The sequence below is a fragment of the Littorina saxatilis genome, linkage group LG15 (genome assembly GCF_037325665.1).
Source record: "Littorina saxatilis isolate snail1 linkage group LG15, US_GU_Lsax_2.0, whole genome shotgun sequence".
Taxonomy (NCBI): domain Eukaryota; kingdom Metazoa; phylum Mollusca; class Gastropoda; order Littorinimorpha; family Littorinidae; genus Littorina; species Littorina saxatilis.
This window is the reverse complement of record NC_090259.1, coordinates 5,529,692-5,552,298: the sequence shown is the minus strand read 5'-3', so window position 1 is coordinate 5,552,298 and position 22,607 is coordinate 5,529,692. Positions and strand designations below refer to the sequence as shown.

Sequence of the window (22,607 nt, the reverse complement as noted above, 5' to 3'; positions counted from 1 at the left end):
CCCAGGATGGGACGATGGCAATACTTGCCAAATTCAACTCACAAGAAACGGAATGTATACCTCCTAGTGCGCGCGTCCCGGGACTCCCACTTTTAAATTTTAGAGGTTCCATGGACCCCCACTGCAGTATTTTAGAGGGTCACAAGGGTCCAAACGCCGAACAGTCCGTCAGTGTACTTATAAAAACATTGTGGTCACGTGTAGTGACTCAGTTGAACTGCGAAGTGTTGATTGCAGTCTGAAAATGATATATACGGACGCCGGTACGCACGATAAAGGAAATTAAGCTCTTTTAATATCTAGTGCGTCCAGGGACCCCCTCCCGCATATATTTCTAGTAGGGCCTACGTGTTTTTGGCTTCTAGTGCGTATAGGACGCAGGGACGCGCGCTATGGCATAGGGAACCCTCAATGCCTGATGTACACTAATAGTGCCGAGTTCACTGATATATGCCGCTTTTGTTGTAAAATATGTGCAATGCTGTGTTTGTATAACACTTTTGGGGTAAATTAAACATAGTTCTAACGGATAGCCTGAATAGTTACGTGAAAACACGCGGGGTGAAGTAACGAATAAATTAAACTGAATGCAATGGCGGAATGGGAAAAGAGCCAAATTGTCATTTAAATTTTTTTTTTTTTATAAAATGAGTTCTTTGTGCCATCTAATAGAACTAAGGAAGATAAGAAGCATGCACAAAACAGATTCATTCCATCTTTTTTTCTTTAGCAGATATCACGCTTTTGAATGCGAAGAGCCTGGCAGTCTGGACTATAGTATCGGGTTTCTTTAAATTCAACAAACAAGATGCGGGATTTAGGCCTACAATAAATGTGCTTCACTGTCGATATGCTTTTCTTGTGGTAAAATATGTGTAATGCTGTGCTTGTAGAACACTTTTGGAGTATATTAAACATAGTTCTAACGGATAGAATAGTTGTGAAAACACGCGGGAACCGGCATCAGTGACGGCATGGGAAAATAGCCCAAATGTCATGCATATTATGACAAAATGAGATATGTGTATGCCATCTGATAAAACTAAGGAAGACGAGAAACACGCAAAATAACGCAAATTCATTCGATCTTTTGTTTATATATAGATATATATATATATATATATACTTCAGCGGCTTATCGCTGTGCGGAATGCTGGCAAACGCTACTGATACGCACTCCGAGTAATTCAGTGATTCACATGGTATACAACCGTTTCTAGTGTGTAATCTTTTCTTCTTCATTGAAGCTTTGAAACGGTTCATGGCACTGAAGAAGAAAAAGACCAATAATTGTGACCTTTGTCCTGTCATTATAATGCCACTGTATCACAGTATTCAAGGCAACGACATTTGATAGTGGTATTATAGGCTACCTTGACATCGCCTCCTGGAATTCTAAACTTTCCTTGCAACACTAAAACACTAAAAATGTCATGTCAACTACCTGCTCTGAAACACTGTCTTTATTGTTCTTTGGTTGCAGGGTTAATGTAAATGTATGAAGTGTACTTTGAGTGTAATCATTAATCATCTGTCGTAGGTTCATGTCCGATTCCACAGTTTTTATGAACATACACACACACATACACACGCACCCACACATACAGATATGAGGCAAATCAAACATGTGGAAAGACATTTTGTATTGAAGAGTCACATGGTGACTTTCAAAACTGAAAATCAACAACAAAATCTGGGCAAACTGATAAGGTCTGCAAAGTCAAATGTAAAAAGAACATTTGGACTGTAAATAAAAAACGCTCGCGCTGGACCCGAGTACTCTTCAGACATTCACACACACACACGAGTACAGACTCATGCACGCGCACACGCACACAAACAGTAACACTGACACATGTACACAAAATGAACACACACACACACACACACACACACACACACACACCGCGCGAGAGAAAAAGACTACAGGGAGGCAATGACGTCAAAGACTTTCGACCGTGACGTAATTACGTCACTATTCTTGGTTTACGGTACCATTCGGCGGCTTTGCTACGAGTATGCCATAGTCTGGTTGGCTGAGACCTTGCACCGTTCTATCAGACTGCCTGGCTGGCTGTTGCACCGCGAATTCCTCCCACCGCCAAGTCGTTTTTTTGTGGTTTATTTCGCATTTAGGTCCCAGGTAACATTACTAGTGAAGTTTTAATACGATCAATCGGACCTATTATCAAGTTAGTGTATCAACTTTTGAACGAACTGCGCCCAGTAGTTTCACAGCAATAAGCTGTTAAGTCGAGACAGACAGACAGATAGATAGACAGACACACACACAATTAAAGTCTGTTGGACCCTAGTACTGCTTACTCGGGGATAAAACTTCTATTTAACAAATCTTCCAATTCAGTCCGAAATGTTCGACCAAGCCAGCAATACCAAAATATATGGGATCATATTATTTCACAAACAAATTACATTGGATTGGGTTAAGAAGGTGAGGGTAGTAATGGGGTGGAGGTGGGGTCTCTATTCGTGTCCGTGGTACAATTACAGGGCTCCCGAACTGAAGTGCGGTCCCTGCGTCATATACGCACCAGGAGCCAATATCACCATACTAGAATGTCTTGGAGGGGGCCCCGGGACGCATTATACCTTTAAAGAACGGGTCCAGGGACACATTACATTTCCGTTATCCTGCCAACCACAGGTACTGTCGCTCGTCGTCAATTAGTCTTGCCAGTGCAAGCACATGGACACACTTATGTCTCTGTAAGTATGCATCATGCATTTGGAATCTGACATGTTGGCAACATTAAAATAGAAAGAACAGGAAGTCAAGTTGAAAGTGTGTGTGGGTGTGTGTGAGTGTATTACTGTGTGCGTGTGTTCCATCTAAGAAGGTAGGGGAAGGGCTCCTAATATGGACCGGCTCCTAATATGGACCACCTCTTGATCTGACAAACTAACGGCGCTAGAGCGCTAAAAACAATTTCATTCGCTGTATTTACCCTCTCTGAATAAGTTGCACATGTCAAAACAGTTGCAGAAACACAAACCTCAAAACCGTTAGGCTTTTTCTCTTTTTTCACTTTTGGCAGTGTTCACTCTAAATTTGACGCCTAACACGGACTAGTTTGTTTCCACAGCCAAAGCTGTTATCACACAGATATTGCTAGCTTATATATAACAGCTGAGACGGTATTTGTTACATTTTAGCAGTGTTTACACCGAGTTTCTACTGCAAACAAAAACTAATAGCAAAATTTCAAAGTATGTGTGAGTCCCCTAATATGGACCACCTTCAACAAATCGAAGAAAATAAAAGCTAAAGGCTATTTTCATTAATTCATTAAGAAGCTTGCTGAAAATAACCTATAACTAGCCCTCGAGCTTTCAAAAAAATATATCAAATTGTCTTCTTTTTGTGGAAGTTGATAATTTCACTTATTTTCACTCTGTTTTTGATATGCTTCTTTAGTTTCCTGGTGTGCTTCAAATAATGCTCTCATCAACCCGAAACAGATAAATCTAAAGCATATTTGAATTAGTCTGACATGCACAATAAGTTGTATCATGTTATTTTGAAGTATAGGGGGCTTTTGACAGTGATTTGTGAAGGCCGCTTCACTGGTCCATATTAGGAGCCTGGGCGCCTAATATGGACCATTTGTGATTTTTTCTGTATTTAATTTTTGCTAAATGTCTATCAAAGCTATTTCACTCTAACTAGGCCTAACGGTTCACTTAAGAGAGAAGGACTACCAAACACAAAATGAAACTTCTTCGCAAGAAAACAAGCTAGTTATTAGCATGAAACAAAAAGTGGTTCATATTAGGAGCCCTTCCCCTATAGTTGATGTATTCTATTAGAATATTCTGATGAATACAGTCACTTCATTTCACACTATTCGCGATCAGAATGTGTATTAAGTGTATCGGGCGTTTGGGGCGCTCGCCTTGTTGATTGGAACTCTCTAAAACTCCTCTAAGGCCGCCCATAGACCCTCTTAACATTGAAGATGGGCGTCCGAGGGAAGCCCTGAATTATGTGGTAGCATTATAAGGCCACTTCAAGGCGAGTTCAGTTTTTTTTTCTCTCCATTCAGCGACTGGTTTTATCGCCTGTGTATGCGTCCCTCAGGAAATGTACATTTGGGCGTTCTTAAGTTTGTTTCTCCTTGATTAGAACTTAATTCTTTGACCAGTTACGACATGTTTGCAGAGATGATGGATCTTGTGCGAGACGTTTTAGAATGAACGTGAATCCTAATAACCTGGTGAGATCACTCAATGTGAATGCCAGGTGAAAGTGATAGTGGTAATATACCTTGACATCGCCTCCTAGAATTCTAAACTTTCCTTGCAATACTAAAACACTAAAAATGTCATGTCAACTACCTGCTCTGAAACACTGTCTTTATTGTTCTTTGGTTGCAGGGTTAATGTAAATGTATGAAGTGTTGTACTTTGAGTGTAATCATTAATCATCTGTCGTAGGTTCATGTCCGATTCCACAGTTTTTATGAACATACACACACACATACACACGCACCCACACACACAGATTTGAGGCAAATCAAACATGTGGTAAGACATTTTGTATTGAAGAGTCACATGGTGACTTTCAAAAAAAATCAACAACAAAAAAATCTGGGCAAATTGATATCGATAAGGTCTGCAAAGTCAAATGTAAAAAGAACATTTGGACTGTATATAAAACTTCTATTTAACAAATCTTCAAATTCAATCCGAAATGTTTGACCAAGCCGGCAATACCAAAATATATGGGATATTAATTAATAATAATAATAATAACAATTACTTATATACAGGCATGGGAATTGAAAATTGTAAAAAAGGCGGAAAATTTATAACTGAAGACGCGAAGCGTCAAGTCGACGGCGCGAAGCGCCTAGTCTTACTAGGGGGGTCCGGGGGCATGCTCCCCCGGACAAATTTTTCTCCAAAGAACCCAGATGGTGCAATCTGGTGTCATCTGAGCTCCAAGTTTGCCATCAAATTCTGTTTTTAGAATCAGAGTTTTTAGTACAAAAATGTACCAATTTTTGCTTTTTTGAAGAACAAAAATATATACATGTATTATATGGTTTAAATTTGTAAAAAAAAAATTGATCTGTTGAGACAAACAGGAAAATGTAACTTGTAACACAATCTGTGCAATCTGGTTTACTTTCAAACATAAAAGTTCAATAACTGAGGCGGGCGGTAGCAGTGCGTGAACAAAGTACGGAAAGTTTTCGCGGGCTTTTGCGCAAAGGCCAAAGTAACCGGTGCCTTTTTTGTGTGCCTCCCCCCTTTATTTTTTCGGCGGACACTTTTGCATTTTCGGCGGAACAAAAAAAAATTCCCGACAATTCCCATGCCTGTATATAGCGCGTAAACCTCGTGGTGACAAACCCAGAGCGCTCTACACTTACATAATCATAATACAAACAAGGAAAGAGAACTAAATCCGAATAAATTCAAACATGGTCACACGCACGCACACACACACGCCCGCATACACACACATGCGCGCACACACACACATACAATCTTTCTTTCGTCATTGTCAATGTTCAGGTAACCCGCAATGTCATTCTATGTACGCATACGTTATACTAGTACAACACACACAGGCACATGCACATCTTCACGAACGCCACACTTTAGTAGATAATACACGTGGCAGCGCCAATGACTCACCGATCATGGGATTATTTCATTTCCATTTATACAAAAGACATAAGTGGACCATCAAAAATCTATGAGTATGAACCAAAACATTGTAGATCTTGGCTGACACATATCAGCACCAGGTTTTTCATAAAAGCCTTGATCATGGAAAAATGAAAATTAACTCACTTCGTTTTAAGGTATCTACAGTAAACAATGTTCTGAGAAAAGAACAAAATCAGTAAGGAATACCTACACTGCAAACAATGCAATGAAATGTATGATAACATGTACATAATTGTTTGCATAGTTTGTCAATACAAAAAATTCGAATTAAGGTACCCACACATCATCACTACATCACATCACCAGTAGGAGCATGTTCATGATCCTTCAATCACATTCCTCACCACTCTCACTCATAGTACTAGTGTTAGCAGTGATGACACCACTGCCACATGTATCGCGACAGGGATCCTGATATTTTGATAACCTTTATTTCAAGCCACCACAGTGTACCCCACTTTCAAGCCGTTGTGCGCCGATACTGATCCTCTGCGCATGCTCAGGAGATAAACCGCGCCGTAGACACATGGTAAACCCGAGTGAGGTGGCTTGAAATAGTGTTATCAAGATCCCTGGAGTGATTTTTGCTTATTTGAATCCAATGTATCAGTATAAAGAAAATGCATATCAATATATAATACATATTAATTATTACACAACCTATGAGCAGAAGAGAATCCAATTTCTCTCTCAGTATTGTGGGTTCCTCACTGACACAAACTATCTTCACGCTCATTTTACACACATTTAATAGTAATATCATCCATGCTACTTGATGAAATGAAGGTGACAAAGCAAAAAGTGAAATATATGCACAAACATAATGGTGTCAAAGAGGACATTCTTTTTCTGTCATAAATGTTCAAAATTCAATCCTCGTCCTGGGAGTCTGCTGCATCTTTGTGAACCTCATATCTGTGTGATAAATATATCACGCATTCACATCGGCCAGTAGATCAACAGCCTATAGGCGCTGCATCCACCTTTCACGGCCTATTATTCCAAGTCACACGGGTATTTTGGTGGACATTTTTATCTACGCCTATACAATTTTGCCAGGAAAGACCCTTTTGTCAATCGTGGGATCTTTAACGTGCATACCGCAATGTAGTGTACACGAAGATCATACTACCAATACTACAAAAACACAATATACAGTCGGTCTCTTAGGTAAAACTGGGAAAAGCAGCTTCGACATTTAAACACTGCAACTGGAAGATCATCTAACAATGCATACTGCTTTACAATATGCATTTATGTATAAATATAGTTAAAGAACATCGAGTTAATAGGAATTAGAGCTTTCTTGACACTGCACGATGAGGAAAGGATGAAAAAGAGAATGAAAAGTGGTTGTTGCATCATTTTCACTTCATAACCACTGACACTGATAGTCCTAATCTTTGGGAAATTGGAACTCTATCAGAACTCTGAGAGTTTAGGGAGTCATGAAATTAGATGAAATTTACACAGTGTCAAAAGCGACTTTGCTCCTGAACTTCTTTCTCTCGTTAAATATTTTGCTCCTTACCAAGCTGACTTTTTGTTTTTTTTCAAGTGGAATACCACAAAAAACATCGTGCACTGTCAAGAAAGCTTGAATTTCTTTGATGCCAGGCAATGATCCTGTCACACCTCTCCCAGTCTTCTGTATGTCACTTTTGAAATATGACTCAACCTTTTTTGTGTCCACAGCTTCCCATTGGTAGTATGATCTTTTTCGAGACCCACTTTCCCCTGCAGTCGTAGAATCTGAAGTTCTGTTGTCGGATTCCTGTGATCGGCTCTGCAATCCCAAAGGGTGAAGAAGTTCCCCAATATCTGAAAAAAAATCCCACAATTACACTGACAGCAAACCACTAATGATCCAAGTCATCTAATATGTTGCATTGAAAAGATCAATACCAACTAATTTACTGTTTTTGGTCACTTCCACATTTACAGAATTAGCCTTTTTCCTAAGCATAATTGTGCGATACAAAAGGAAAAAATAACAGTTCAAGATGTTGTGATAACTTCAATGCAGAAGAAGAACTGTTAACCCGTGATTTGTAAAAATGTAAAAATTGTTACAAATCACGGGGCGCGCCTCGCGATTTGTAACAATTTTTACAAATCACGTTTTTGCGCCCGATATTTTCTTGTCATCTCCAAAGTCAAGGGACAAAAACGAAATCCCTTGACTTTTGGGGTAGCGTGACTGTTAATTTTAAGATTTTTTTTTCCCCATTATATAGGATGTCCCATCGTTGGGAAATTCCGGTCGCTTCCTCCCAGTGGAAAGCTAGCAGTCACAGCGTCGCACTACCCCAAAGGCAAGGGATCTATTAGTCCCGTTTCGCCGTTATCCCAATTCGCCCCCATCCCATTTTGGCGACATTTCTCAGGCCAAGTGTCATTTTACCACCATATCATGTACCATTAACTCCACATCCCATTTTGGCGCAATCCCGTTTCGCCGTGAGCCCATTTCGCCCCCATCCCATTTTTGCGACATTTTACAGGCCAAGTGTCATGTTACCACCATGTCATGTACCATTAGCTCCACATCCCATTTTGGCGCAATCCCATTTCGCCGTTATCCCATTTTGCCCCCATCCCATTTTTGCGACATTTCACAGGCCAAGTGTCATTTTACCACCGTGTCATACCACTAGCGCCACATTCCATGTTGTCGCCATGCCGTTTTGCCGTCATCCCATTTCGCCGCCATCCCTATTTCGCGACATTTTGGATTGTGGCAAAATTGGGATTTGGCGAAAACGGAATGTCTTCCTAGTTGAATAACGCAGTATAGTAGTATAGTGAGGCTTGACAAGAAGAATAAATAAAAAAAATGGGATGGCGGCCAAATGGGATGGTGTCAAAATGGGATGTTGCGCAATTGTTATGACACGGTAGTAAAATGACGCTTGGCTTGTGAAATGTCGCGACAATGGGATGGGGGCGAAATGGAATGCGGTGAAACGGCATGGCGGCCAAATGGGATATGGTGTCAAAATGGGATGTCGCGCTATTGTTATGACATGTTAGTAAAATGACGTTTGGCTTGTGAAATGTCGCGAAAATGGGATGGGGCAAAAAATGGGACGGCGGCAAAATGGGATTGCACCAAAATGGGATGTGGAACTAAAACCACCCCCACCACTCAGCGTAGAGGCTCTAAACAAAAAAAAAATAATAATAATAAAAGGCATGCATTACTTTGTGGAATGCGATATTTTTACATTTTTACATTTTTACAAATCGCGGTTTTAGGTTCGACGTGATTTGTAAAATATTTTTACATTTTTACAAATCACGGGTAAACAAGAACTAATAGAATACAGAGGAAAATGGCACCACCCGAGCAAAAGTTTCAAAAGAAAATGTTAGTGTTTCTGGCAGCAAATCGGAAAGAGTGAACTGCCAAGCAGTTGCATTGCCTGTGACAAAATTGTATTATTAAATTCCCAATGAAAAGCCCTCCTTTTTTCTACCAATTTTTGGGGGCATTTTCAAGAAATAGTTGGAGGCTTTACAGTACAAGTATATGCCTTCTACAATATCCACTGTACATGTATTTAGATTTTCATGCAACACAATCTCCCTACCTGTAGCCTCAGTCAGCAGTGCATGATCTACCTCAGCTGCATCAGTAGTTGCTTCTTCTGCAAAGTAACATCAAGGAAACATGTTTTACTATAAGGAATCAGACAAGTTTGTCTTAACGAAGTCACAGAATGCCAGCTGGATAAATACATATTGCACTACAAAGCATGTGTATAGCTTGACTGCTTCAAGACAGCTTGCACTACGTGTACATAATTAGGAATCCTATCAATTCCATGACAATATTTATGAAAGAAACAGAATTCTGTACAAACACAAGTGCCGATTGAAAACTTCAAGTGATCAGCAAGCCATCCGGCGCAGTTCGTGGCTCCTATAGTTTTTTATAATTTTTTTTTTATAAATGGTATTGTATTTCATGATTCCTGCATAGCAATTAGCATACACATCAGATTTAATGTTTTTCCAGATTGCATGCAGAAGTAAAGGCGATCAGAGGCGTGGAACATGCTCCAGATGTTGTAAAAAGCTTGTGCAAAGTAAAAAGGTCTTACTATTCCAGACTGTTATTTCTGGAAAACATCTATTTGGAGACTAACCACGACTCCAACAAAACAGATGGTTTTATAAATTAGTGACAATTTTCTATTTTCCTCACTTTCTACTAACTAGCTATTAAAATAACTTCAACACGTACACAACAGATTAAGTGTAGTTCACAATGAGAAATAAACAAGTCGCGTAAGGCGAAAATACAACATTTAGTCAAGTAGCTGTCGAACTCACAGAATGAAACTGAACGCAATGCCATTTTTCAGCAAAGACCGTATACTCGTAGCATCGTCAGTCCACCGCTCATGGCAAAGGCAGTGAAATTGACAAGAAGAGCGGGGTAGTAGTTGCGCTAAGAAGGATAGCACGCTTTTCTGTACCTCTCTTTATTTTAACTTTCTGAGCGTGTTTTTAATCCAAACATATCATATCTATATGTTTTTGGAATCAGGAACCGACAAGGAATAAGATGAAAGTGTTTTTAAATTGATTTGGACAATTTAATTTTGATAATAATTTTTATATATTTAATTTTCAGAGCTTGTTTTTAATCCGAATATAACATATTTATATGTTTTTGGAATCAGCAAATGATGGAGAATAAGATAAACGTAAATTTGGATCGTTTTATAAATTTTTATTTTTTTTTACAATTTTCAGATTTTTAATGACCAAAGTCATTAATTAATTTTTAAGCCACCAAGCTGAAATGCAATACCGAAGTCCGGGCTTCGTCGAAAATTACTAGACCAAAATTTCAACCAATTTGGTTGAAAAATGAGGGCGTGACAGTGCCGCCTCAACTTTCACGAAAAGCCGGATATGACGTCATCAAAGACATTTATCAAAAAAATGAAAAAAACGTTCGGGGATTTCATACCCAGGAACTCTCATGTCAAATTTCATAAAGATCGGTCCAGTAGTTTAGTCTGAATCGCTCTACACACACACACACACACACACACACACACACGCACATACACCACGACCCTCGTTTCGATTCCCCCTCGATGTTAAAATATTTAGTCAAAACTTGACTAAATATAATAATATGTACACCAGGGAACATACTCCTTACAGACACACCAATATAACTATACAAAAGAAGAAGCAACAAAACACAAACCTCTGTTGTCGGATTCCTGCGATCGGCTCTGCAAAGTGTGAAGAAGTTCCCCAATATCTGAAAAAATCCCACAATTACACCTACAGCAAACCACTGATGATCCAAGCCATCTAATAATTATGTTGCATTGAAAAGATCAATACCAATTAATTTACTGTTTTAGGTCACTGCCACATCTACAGAATTAGCCTTCTTCCTAAGCATAATTGTGCGATACAAAAGGAAAAAAACCAGTTCAAGACGTTGTGATAACTTCTATGTAGTACAAGAACTAATAGAATACAGATGAAAATGACACCACCTGAGCGAAAGTTAAAAAAACAAAAAAACCTGTTGTGTTTCTAGCAGCAAATAGGAAAGAGTGAACTGCCAAGCAGTTGCATTGCCTGTGACAAAATTATATCCTTTAATTCCCAATGAAAAGCCCTCCTTTTTTCTACCCATTTTTTGGGGGCATTTTCAAGAATTAGATGTAGGCTTTACAGTGCAAGTATATGCCTTCTACAATATCTGTTGTACATGTATTTAGATTTTCATGCAACACAATCTCCCTACCTGTAGCCTCAGTCAGCAGTGCATGATCTACCTCAGCTGCATCAGTAGTTGCTTCTTCTGCAAAGTAACATCAAGGAAACATGTTTTACTATAAGGAATCAGACAAGTTTGTCTTAACGAAGTCACAGAATGCCAGCTGGATAAATACATATTGCACTACAAAGCATGTGTATAGCTTGACTGCTTCAAGACAGCTTGCACTACGTGTACATAATTAGGAATCCTATCAATTCCATGACAATATTTATGAAAAAAACAGAATTCTGTACAAACACAAGTGCCGTATGAAAACTTCAAGTGATCAGCAAGCCATCCGGCGCAGTTCGTGGCTCCTATAGTTTTTTATAATTTTTTTTTATAAATGGTATTGTATTTCATGATTCCTGCATAGCAATTAGCATACACATCAGATTTAATGTTTGTCCAGATTGCAGAAGTAAAGGCGATCAGAGGCGTGGAACATGCTCCAGATGTTGTAAAAAGCTTGTGCAAGGTAAAAAGGTCTTACTATTCCAGACTGTTATTTCTTTATCGCGGAATTGGTCACGCACTGCTAAACTGCAGATGAAAATCTGCCTAAATGGTTTTCAGATTCAAGGTAAGGTTCGATTCTATAGTTTTGTTCTACCGGTTCCTCAGTACAAAACTCCCCCCCTCCTCTCTCTCTCTCTCTCTAAATAAATAAATATTTATTAAGAGAGAGAGAGAGAGAGAGAGAGAGAGAGAGAGAGAGAGAGAGAGAGAGAGAGAGAAAGAGAGAGCGAGAGAGAGAGAAGAAGAATTGCTAATACTGACACTGAAAATGCAGAAGCCCGCTTATAAGGTAGTTGGGCTTGGGTTACTCCTTACATCTGAGAGCTCTGTAATAAGGAACCTCGGTTATAAGGAGTAAAAAATTCGTCCCAGAGCGCTCCTTATAAGCGGGCCCGACTGTATTCTGCAGAAAAGTCTACTCTTTCATTGACTGTTGGCCATAATTGGTAGTTGCATTGTGTGCAAATCCTTGTACAATTGTTTGCTAAGGGTACACTTTTAACATAACTTATCTAAGGCTCAAGAGTTTATACACCAAATCTGATATATAATTATGCTGTTTGCATTATCTTTTCTGCATACATTTTCAAACTTACAGTAACCAACTCTTCTTTGCCACCTAACTCATCACACATACAAACACCTACCTCCTGTTATGAACGCTTCTTCCTGAAGTGTTGTTATGTTGGCAGCAGCATTTGCTTCTTCTGAAAATAATACACAATATACATGTTACATCTCTTTCGGTGCACATATCCACACAATAACTCCATGTACCAAGAACTAATTGGTATGCCGTCCTGACTAAACACAGGAAAAGGATGTGTGTCAACGTTTTGTAGTAATCTTCATTCTGAAATCATGAATAATGATGTCCACAGTTTCTTCAACCAATACAAAAATTAGAACTGTCAGTATTGACATTCTGTTAATTAAAAAGAAGAAACAAGGAACAAGTCGCGTAAGGTGAAATTACTACATTTAGTCAAGCTGTGGAACCCACAGAATGAAACTGAACGCACTGCATTTTTTCACAATGACCGTAGTCCGCCGCTTGTGCATAACGGAGTGAAACTGACGAGCCTGTTCAGCGCGTTAGTGGTTTTGCTGTGCTGCATATCACGCTTTTCTGTACCTCTCTTCGTTTTAACTTTCTGAGCGTGTTTTTATTCCAAACATATCATATCTATATGTTTTTGGAATCAGGAACCGACAAGGAATAAGATGAAATTGTTTTTAAATCGATTTTGGAAATTTAATTTTGATCATAATTTTTATATTTTTAATTTTCAGAGCTTGTTTTTAATCCAAATATTTATATGTTTTTGGAATCAGGAAATGATGTAGAATAAGATAAACGTAAATTTGGATCGGTTTATATAAAAACAAAAATTATTACAATTTTCAGATTTTTAATGACCAAAGTCATTAATTAGTTTTTAAGCCAACAAGCTGAAATGCAATACTGAAGTCCGGCCTTCGTCGAAGATTGCTTTAAAAAAATGTCAATCAATTTGATTGAAAAATGAGTGTGTGACAGTGCCGCCTCAACTTTTACCAAAAGACGGATATGACGTCATGAAAAGTATTTATCGAAAAAACGAAAAAAGTGTCCGGGGATATCATTCCCAGGAACTCTCATGTCAAATTTCATAAAGATCGGTCCAGTAGTTTGGTCTACACACACACACACACGCACAGACACACGCACATACACCACGACCCTCGTCTCGATTCCCCCTCTATGTTAAAACATTTAGTCAACACTTGACTAAATGTAAAAATGAAAAGCATAAGATTAGGATAAGATTTCTTATAATCCTGTGAGGTTACCCTCATGGAAATCTGAACTGTTTTCACATGGAAAAGCAAGTTGCCTTTAAGTACATTTATTTTTCTTACATGCATGTTTTTATATTTCCAAGCCCTGATACTTTCGCTGTAAATTTAGCTCCTTTATGATGCGCATATGTGCACACAAGATTATATGGACACGACGAGAGTCTGCATGGAGTAGACTCATAATGTCATATAAATCCTTCCTCAAACATGGGTATTAGATGCACGCCGATAGAGATAACTGGTTTAGAAACAAGCGCAGCTACCGATTGAGCTATTTCCCTGCCTCTGGAGTAATCATAAAGACACAACTGAGAAAAATATTAACTTAATTGACAACAGTGTGACCATGATGTAAAAATGAATACTCCACATACACATTGTTTGTTTTTGTTCTTCTTCTGCTGTTGTTGAAGGCACAGTACGTCTCCCGTAAACCATCACAGATACTGTCAGGCTTTTACACACAGTACAAATACCCTTTCATTTACACACTCACTGCTTTTGAACATCCGAGGTGCCCTACGTAAAAAGCGAGCAATTTTAAAAGAATGATTTTTGCTGATTGTCTGTTAACAAAATCGAACGGTGCGTTTTGGCGCTAGACCTAACTTAAAATCTAAATAACAAATTGACAGCTTGTTACACAAACATTCTCAAATCATAAAAGAATTTTTCATCAAGACAAGATTAGTACAATTAAAAGTTTTGAAAGTTTGAAAAAAGAAAAGCCCGGAAACGTGTAACACAAAACATCTTTCTCGAAGCAGACGACGGTTCTGCATAGTACCAGTTCCTTTGAACAGTCGTAAGCCATCGCTAGAGTTCTTGTGAATTGCAGCCCTCTGTTGTGTTTGGATTTAGAGGTACATAATAACGTGCTATTGCAGATAAGCTTACAGCGAGTCGCATTGGAAATCACAAACTGACGACTACATTGTGAAAAAAGGCAAACTGGATCACACGGGTTCACAATGCCTATGGGGTAAGATAAACCACACAAAAATAAATTCTTTGAAATTAGCTCGCTCTTTACGGAGGGCACCTAAGATGTTTTAAAGCGGTGAGTGTTTAAATGAAAGGGTGTTTGTACTGTGTGTAAAAGCCTGACAGTATCTGTGATGGTTACGGGAGGCTTACTGTGCCTTAAAGTAAAGAAAAGTTTTGCTCGTTAAAGCAAGTTACCCAGGCCGTCAGCTGACATCCTACAGGCAGCAAAAGAGTTAAACTTTTCCACACAAAAAAGGTACTTGTCACTTGCACAAAGAACACTAAACCTTCCATACCTTTTTCTTGTCCATATATACGTAGCAACCCGCTGACTCCAGGCACAGCAGGCTCAACGGAGTCAACAGCACTGTAGCAGAAATTTAGCCATTTTCAGTTTACCGATAATACGTTACATTTACAGGAAAAGACACAGTATGTAGGAATACCTTAATTCTTCAAACATTGACGCTTAAATTAATACATTCCACAAGAAAAAGTATAAATCTAACAGTCAAATACAAAGTGCTTTCCTTGTGTTCCGCTACCTAAATGCTTCTAGTGGTTTTCCTTCTTCAAAGTAATGGCTAAAGGGGCTACACAATATGCCTTTTATACCTTCTGACAAACAAACACAGTACCACTCTTAAGTGCATTGTACTCCAAGACATTTTCAGGTATGTACCAAACTGAAAATGGAAGACAATGCATCACATACCATTTCTCCAAAGTAATGGTTGCATTTAGCAAGGCCAGTAGATCTTTTTTCCCCATGGAGCTGGGGTCGCGCACATTTACGCCTTCAGGCCAGCCATGCGCTTTGACCTCCTTCTTGTGGACTTCCTTGTAAGGGAAACAGCTCCCCATTCCAGGACAGGCCCCTGAAACAACATAAAGTACATCAATCCAAACAGCTGAAAGATAAATATATACACTCTTCAAGATTATTTTGTGTTTGTTGCTCTCATGTCAACATGTCAGCTTTATTGTGATCCAGATTACAACTTACTCTGATGTGTATGTTATGCAGCATGCGCTTAATCGTTTTCTTTCAATAATATAAACATCAGAGCCACAAATTGCCACCAATGGCTTGCTGATCAGTGGAAGTGTTCACACGTGTGTTTTCCTAAACTCCCATGACCTAAAGCTAAACCCACGTAATCTTGAGTGATCATTAAGAGCCAGTAATAATTTCCGCAAGAAATTGTGAACTACGATGAACTCGCGTGTTGGTGGTGAGTGGGTCGGGGTATAAGAAAAAGTCTTACTTGTGGCAAGGTTCAAATGTGCTCGAACCTTTTCCCTCATGAGGCTAGGTGGCAGAGCTGTTGTCACCTTGCATGTATCTGCAACGTGAAAGAAAAATAACATGAACATTTACAACTGGTGCACACACCAGAATGAGTTTGGGATTTACCCCCAAAATACACAGCAATTCTAATTATTTTCTCAGCAGGTGTTGGAACATAAACAGCATTGCTAACCTGCTGGACAGCTGCATCAGTTTAATTTAACAGAATATATATTAACTTGGAACCAGGTATACAGCTGGAAAACATATAAGATTTTTATCCCCCAGAGGGATAAATTGTAATGAATGATGCCAGTTCTGTGAGCAATGTAGCTGTCTTGATGAACTACCTAAATATATCAACACTATCACACAGTTTGCTTCATAAAGAAAGTAACAATTTGACCCAACAATTAAAACAAATGATAAAAGGCACATCAAGCACCATCTTTTTTTTTCTCATAATAATTTGAAGTTGATTAAAGGCACAGTAAGCCTCCCGTAAACCATCACAGAGCTCCCCGAGCGTCTACATACAGTACAAGCATACTTCCATTTGAACGCTCACCGAACGGGAACATCCTGGCTGCTTTCTGTCGAGCGTGAGAAATTTTCAAAGAATTTATTTTCGTGGACTTAGCTTTTACCAATAATGGCGCCTCGTTTTGGTGCTGGCTGTTATGAATATTCAATACCGGAAATCACGCCCGGACAGTAAGCCTCCCGTAAACTACTGTCAGGCTTTTATAGTACACACAGTACAAACACCCTTCCATTTGAACGCTCACCAAACGGGAACATCCTAGGTGCCCTACGTAAAGAGCGAGCAATTTTTAAATAATTAATTTTGCAGATTGTCAAAAATGAGTTACTTCCCTTCGCGTCTCATTCAGAAAAGCCCGGAAGCAGGGTCACGCAAGGGTCGTAGCAGACGACGGTTTATCAGTACATATCGCCGTTCCTCTCAACAGTCAAAAGCCATCGCTAGAGTTCTCGTGAACCACAGCCGTTTGTTTCGTGCATAAAAACGTGCTATTGTAGATAAGCTCACATCGAGTCGCATTCAAATGACTAACTGACGACTACATTGTGAAAAAGGGAAACTGGATCACACGGGTTCACGATGGCTCAGGGGTAAGATAAACCACGCAAAAATAAATTCTTTGAAAATTGTTCGCTCTTTACGGAGGGCACCTAGGATGTTCTCAATCGGTGAGTGTTTAAATGAAAGGGTGTTTGTACTGTGTGTAAGAGCCTGACCATATCTGTGATGGTTTACGGGAGGCTTACTGTGCCTTTAACATAAACACAAACACAGTGAAATGCTGATAATTATATTCTTACAGGCTGAGGCTATTTCTCTGCTGAGAATTCTGGAATCCTTGAGGACTTTGAAAATGGCCCCGTCACCATACATTTCGCACGCTGGATTGGCCTTCTCCCTGTCATACAGGAAGACGCAAGTGTCCAATCCAGCGTTCTTGAAGTCAACTAACTGGGGAAAAGAAAGAAATAATCACGTATGAAGACATCAATAACACTGTGTATTCAGCACGTCCCTGTTCTTTGTTTCTTACACATGCAGACACATACATGGTCAATTGTATCAAAAATTGAGCATCACAAGTTTTCACAGCATTCTCTTCTTTTCAGATTGAGTTTTTTTCTGTTTTATCCAACACTGGTATTTATGCATGGTCAACATGACAGGAAAACTACAATCACTCATAGGCGCTGACAACTTGGATACCCTGCTTTTCCACATAATCACAGAGGTAAAGGAAGCTTCCACTTTACAGTTACAGTACAGGGATGATCAAATCCCCCCCCCCCCTTTTTTTTTTTAAAATATTGTTTCTTTTCTTAAGGAACAACCTTTCCTGGTACCAAAATGCATGAAAATAATACCTTTTTTTTTCTTTTTTTAGAAACCGGATTCTCTGGTTTTATAAGTTTTCAAAAAATGGATTTCCATTGAGAACGGGAAAGGTGTTAGCCCTGTAGGCGTTTGCAATGGTCTCCATGGAAGTTGCACTTACTGAAATTTGTTAGCAATCTGTTTCGTGCAATCCACATCTGAAACGTAAAAATACTTTACCACACTCCGAAGCTTGTCTCTCAGCTTGTTGTGGTCTGCCTTGCTTGACGCGTTCATTGCAGCAGCCTTCACCCTGCACGCTTCTTTTTCCTCAGGGGAAGCATTCTTCCACCTTGATCCACCCTCTTTGAAGGTTTCAGCGCGGGAGCCTTGAGCTAAAACATAGTGTTGAACAATGAATCAATGGTTCTTGACAATATCAACGTTGTTATCTATCTATGTTGTGTCTGTAATATAACTGCAGTTCACTCATACTTGTCATTGTTTTAACACGGAATTCTACTTTATCTACGTACATATATATATATTCTCTCCCAAAAAAGAAACTTGACACAGGTAAACATTGATTTTTGTCAAATAATTATGTTAGAGGAAAGCACCAAAATTCAGTTTGAAATTTGTCAGTTGCATTGTTGCAAACCATTAAACCACAAAAAGAATATAATAAAACCGATACTTTACTGGGTGGTCGCCCTTTTATTGAATTGCAAAAATCTTCTCTGCACAAAAATTATGTGCATGGCGCCGTGATGTTTTTGCCTCTGTCTAAGCCTCAAGTGGCAGAGATGAGAAAGCCATATCAACCGCAATTCTGTGACCCCGCGCCTGCAATTAAGGTGCGGAAAATGCCACGACTGACTAAAGCCCAGTGCCATAATGCTATTGTCCGGTTGCAAGCAGGTACAACTAATGAAGATGTTGCAAGGCATGTTGGTGTGTCCCAACAAACTGTATGTGCATGAATGGAGCTCTTTTAAATGCCACTTAAAGTGTACAGGACAGACCAAGGTCAGGCCGACCTAGAGTTACCACACCGGCTCAGGATCGGTATTTCAGGGTGAGACAGCTCCGTGAACGGTTCACAATACCGCTACGCAGATTCCGGGGGTGCCTCTCCCAAAAAGGAAACTTGAAAAAAGAACATCATGGCGCCATGCACATGGTTTTTGTGAAGAAAATATTTATGCAATTCAATAAAAGGGAGACCACCCAGTAAAGTATCGGTTCAATTATGTTCTTTTTGTGGTTTAAAGTCAATAGCCCGGCGGAAATTTTGCTGGCCCGGTACGTACCACAGTTGATCTGCAGTGTTTAAATGTCTTTAAAACTGAATACTACAACCAAAAGGGTTGATTTGACTAGAATTGTCATTGGCCAGCCGAGGATGTGAACATCCCTGGACACGTAAAAAATTTTTTTAAAAACGTCAGCGCCTTTTGGTTTTAGACACCTGATGATTTATAGCAGCTTCGGTTGACAAGCTGATTGCTTATAAACTTCATTTTTATCCACAAAAAAATAAAGAAATAAAAAAATTCATACCGTTCTTTAATTGACTAGACATAAACACATGGAATGCATGATGGGGCATCTTGACAGCTTTTTTTATCTGCAGGTAATCTGAAACACAAAGTGACACACAATGTATACTTATCAATTTTTATCCTACGTACGTGAGAGAGACACCCGTGAGATAATAATCGTTCAAATCACACGTGTGTATATCATGTAAATGAGGTCATGTCAAGCAAGTCTGGCAGGGACCTGTTTTTCCACTGCTTATGATGCCAAAGTCACCGAGACAAACATTATTATAGAAACACAAATTGCGCTCGCTTATTACCCTCGATGAATCTTTAGAACTAACACGTCACGCCACACTTTCAGAGTGACGTTTCTTTGCTTTGACGTAATAGATTGCACGAGGCTTTAGAAGAGATCGAGGTTCTAAAACAAGCGTCTTCAATTTAGCTGCCTCGAATGCAGGACATTTTCAGTAAAATACACGTAAGTACAGTATGTAGGATAAACAGAATACTACATGGCATGCTGTTCCGTACCAGATTTACACTCGTTGCTTTTTCAAATAGTGAACAGCTCGCTTTCGCTCGCAGTTCAATATTTAAAAAAACAACTCATGTAAATCTGGTACGACACAGCAAGCCATGTAGTATTCTCTATACAGTAAAACCTGTCTCTAACGGACACCCTTGGGGAATGGTAATAGTGTCCCTATTAGACAGGTGTCCCTTCTTCACAGGTGGAGGGGCCGGGGCAATATTTTACAAAGAGCACGTAAAATGAACAAGACACTTTTTGTCAGTCCTGTAGTATGTATTTATTGGATTGAACATGAGACTCACTGAAAATGTGAGTAAACAAATGATACATGTAGCAAACAACAACAACAACAACATCCCCCCCACCTACCCCGTTCCCTACACACACTGTGCATTCAAACTTACGCAAGTCGGACGTCACAAAGCTAAAAATAGCTGACTCTTCATCAGTCATTCAACGGGAAATTCCGCAGTGTGTCTCGACCAGCTCTTGTTTCATTCAGTTTTTCTAGTCTCAGCATAAATGCATGGACCAAAAATTTAGCTGTGTTAACTATTGTTTCCTTCGAACGATTGCTTACAAAGAGAGAGAGATCATGACGTCTTCTTTTTCCGATCTGATCCTCGCGATCTGCGTTTTACCACATCCCATCTCCTTTGCCACATCTCGGCATGATTGGCCGCTATCTAGTTTTTTCAAGGCAGCGACACGCTGCTCTAAAGTCAACGCTTTTCTTTTTCCTGCTGGAGATTCCATTTTCAAACACAGTAGTCTACTGTTGCTTTTGGTTGTGACTGTATCCACAATGCGGAAAAGCGAAAGTGAGCGAAGCGAAAGTGAGTGAGCGAAAGTGGGTCTCCATCTAAACAAGTCACTGATTGGTCAGAAAAGGGACAGGACAACCAATCAACAACCATTTGTGCTACGGCTACCGCTGCCGAGCACTGTCTGCATAACAGTCGAGTTTTCGAAGTTGCGTTTTTATGTACGTTGTGTCCGTTTGTGACAGTGTTTACACTTCCTACGGTCCGAAAAATCGTGTCCGCGTCCGTAAGTGGCAGGTGTCCGCCCGTTAAAGGTTAGTTATTGTTGAAATCGTGTTCGTGCCATGATAAACTGTCCGTATGTAGCAGGTGGCCGTTACAATAAGGGTCCGCTAGACTCAGGTTTTACTGTATATCATATATTTATACTGAAGAACTTTTACGTCAACAACGGCAAGAGATTTGTTTGTTTGTTTGTTTGCTTAACGTCGAAGGGCCATATCAGGGCGGTGCTGCTTTGACATTTAACGTGCGCCACACACAAGACAGAAGTCGCAGCACAGGCTTCATGTCTCACCCAGTCACATTATTCTGACACCGGACCAACCAGTCCTGGCACTAACCCCATAATGCCAGACGCCAGGCGGAGCAGCCACTAGATTGCCAATTTTAAAGTCTTAGGTATGACCCGGCCGGGGTTCGAACCCACGAGCTCCCGATCACGGGGCGGACGCCTTACCACTAGGCCAACCGTGCCGGTTACGGCAAGAGATATTTCAGCAAAGTGAGTGTATCACTATGAGTCTATCAATCACACTCATAGTCCAGGATAAACGTTATTGAAGATTGGAGTTGAAGACTTTTTTTTATGCACTCCCCCAGTGTGGTTCCTGTTAAGTGGGAAAGAAAGGGTCTATGTCAAACAAAAGTGGGTTGATATCCTGTAGGTACATTTCTAGACCAGTGTTTCTTTAAAAAAAAGTCAAATTAAGGCATGACATGCTTGTGGCTAGGCGCTCACAGAGAAAACAGTTACGTATTTATACCTCTTCAGAGAGCATCTCGTACGTGATTTGGAGGGTCAAAGGGTATTATACCCTTAATTCTACGTGATGTGGAACCCTGGACTGATGTAGAAAAGCATGTCAGACTCAAGACTCATCATACTCATACTAGTATTAGTTTTACCAGTCAAGATCGGAATAGAAGATTAGAACATACACGGGTTTTCATTACCTCGACGCAGCAACTAAACCGGCCCTTGTAAAAACAATAGCTACATACAGAATTAAACTCTGACACATCAATCAATCGAATTGCAAAGATTTAAACAAACTTACTGTGAGTGTGAATCCGTCGAGACGTTTCTTGTGGAAAACTCGCGCCTTGAAACGGGCATATGGAGTGATCTCCCTTTGGTCTACCACACAGGACTCTTTCGAAAAAGAATAATAAGGCACCCTGCTTTTCACATTTCAGATTGCGATTCGATTTCTACGTAGAAGATAGTTAAAAAGTCTGACAGCTGTGTCAACTTACCCTGTGTTTATGTTTTGAGTTAAATAAACGAAATAGGTTTAAAAATATCAAATTTCAATCGGAGATAGGGGGGGGGGGGGGGCAGGGGCAGGCTACTCAGTGAGGCTTTGCAAAAATTACCTCCCCTTTTTAGCTCTGTAAAAGGTTGTTTTGATAGAATGAGGTTATTAAGACACTTCTATTGTATAAAATATAAAGTGTAAAGCTAATACTACTGTTTACCAA

At 39.6% G+C, this 22,607-nt stretch overlaps 2 protein-coding genes across 2 annotated transcripts in view; both read right to left on the bottom strand.

Moving 5' to 3' along the window:
* The window catches only part of LOC138948334 (uncharacterized), a 135,385-nt gene that overhangs the window by 75,225 nt on the left and 37,553 nt on the right, over window positions 1-22,607 (bottom strand). The gene's annotated exons all lie outside the window — the stretch shown is intronic.
* LOC138948317 (uncharacterized) lies at window positions 4,883-22,464 on the bottom strand. The gene is made up of 12 exons (XM_070319829.1): window positions 22,184-22,464; window positions 19,561-19,638; window positions 18,238-18,392; window positions 17,484-17,634; window positions 16,117-16,194; window positions 15,564-15,726; window positions 15,145-15,215; window positions 12,667-12,726; window positions 11,486-11,542; window positions 10,931-10,987; window positions 9,294-9,350; window positions 4,883-7,521 (listed from the first exon to the last, which is right to left on the bottom strand). The coding sequence occupies exons 2-12, from the start codon at window positions 19,607-19,609 to the stop codon at window positions 7,166-7,168; spliced, it is 1,254 nt and encodes a 417-aa protein (XP_070175930.1). The 5' UTR covers window positions 19,610-19,638; window positions 22,184-22,464; the 3' UTR covers window positions 4,883-7,165.

What these genes read in the sequence shown, in the direction of transcription:
- LOC138948317 (XM_070319829.1), bottom strand. Translation starts at nt 19,609, where the DNA reads ATGCCCCATCATGCATTCCATGTGTTTATGTCTAGTCAATTAAAGAAC. An exon ending in ACATTTGAACCTTGCCACAA is followed by an intron (nt 15,727 to 16,116) that starts GTAAGACTTTTT and finishes ATGTTGTTTCAG; the next exon opens with GGGCCTGTCCTGGAATGGGG. An exon ending in TATATATGGACAAGAAAAAG is followed by an intron (nt 12,727 to 15,144) that starts GTATGGAAGGTT and finishes TATTATTTTCAG; the next exon opens with AAGAAGCAAATGCTGCTGCC.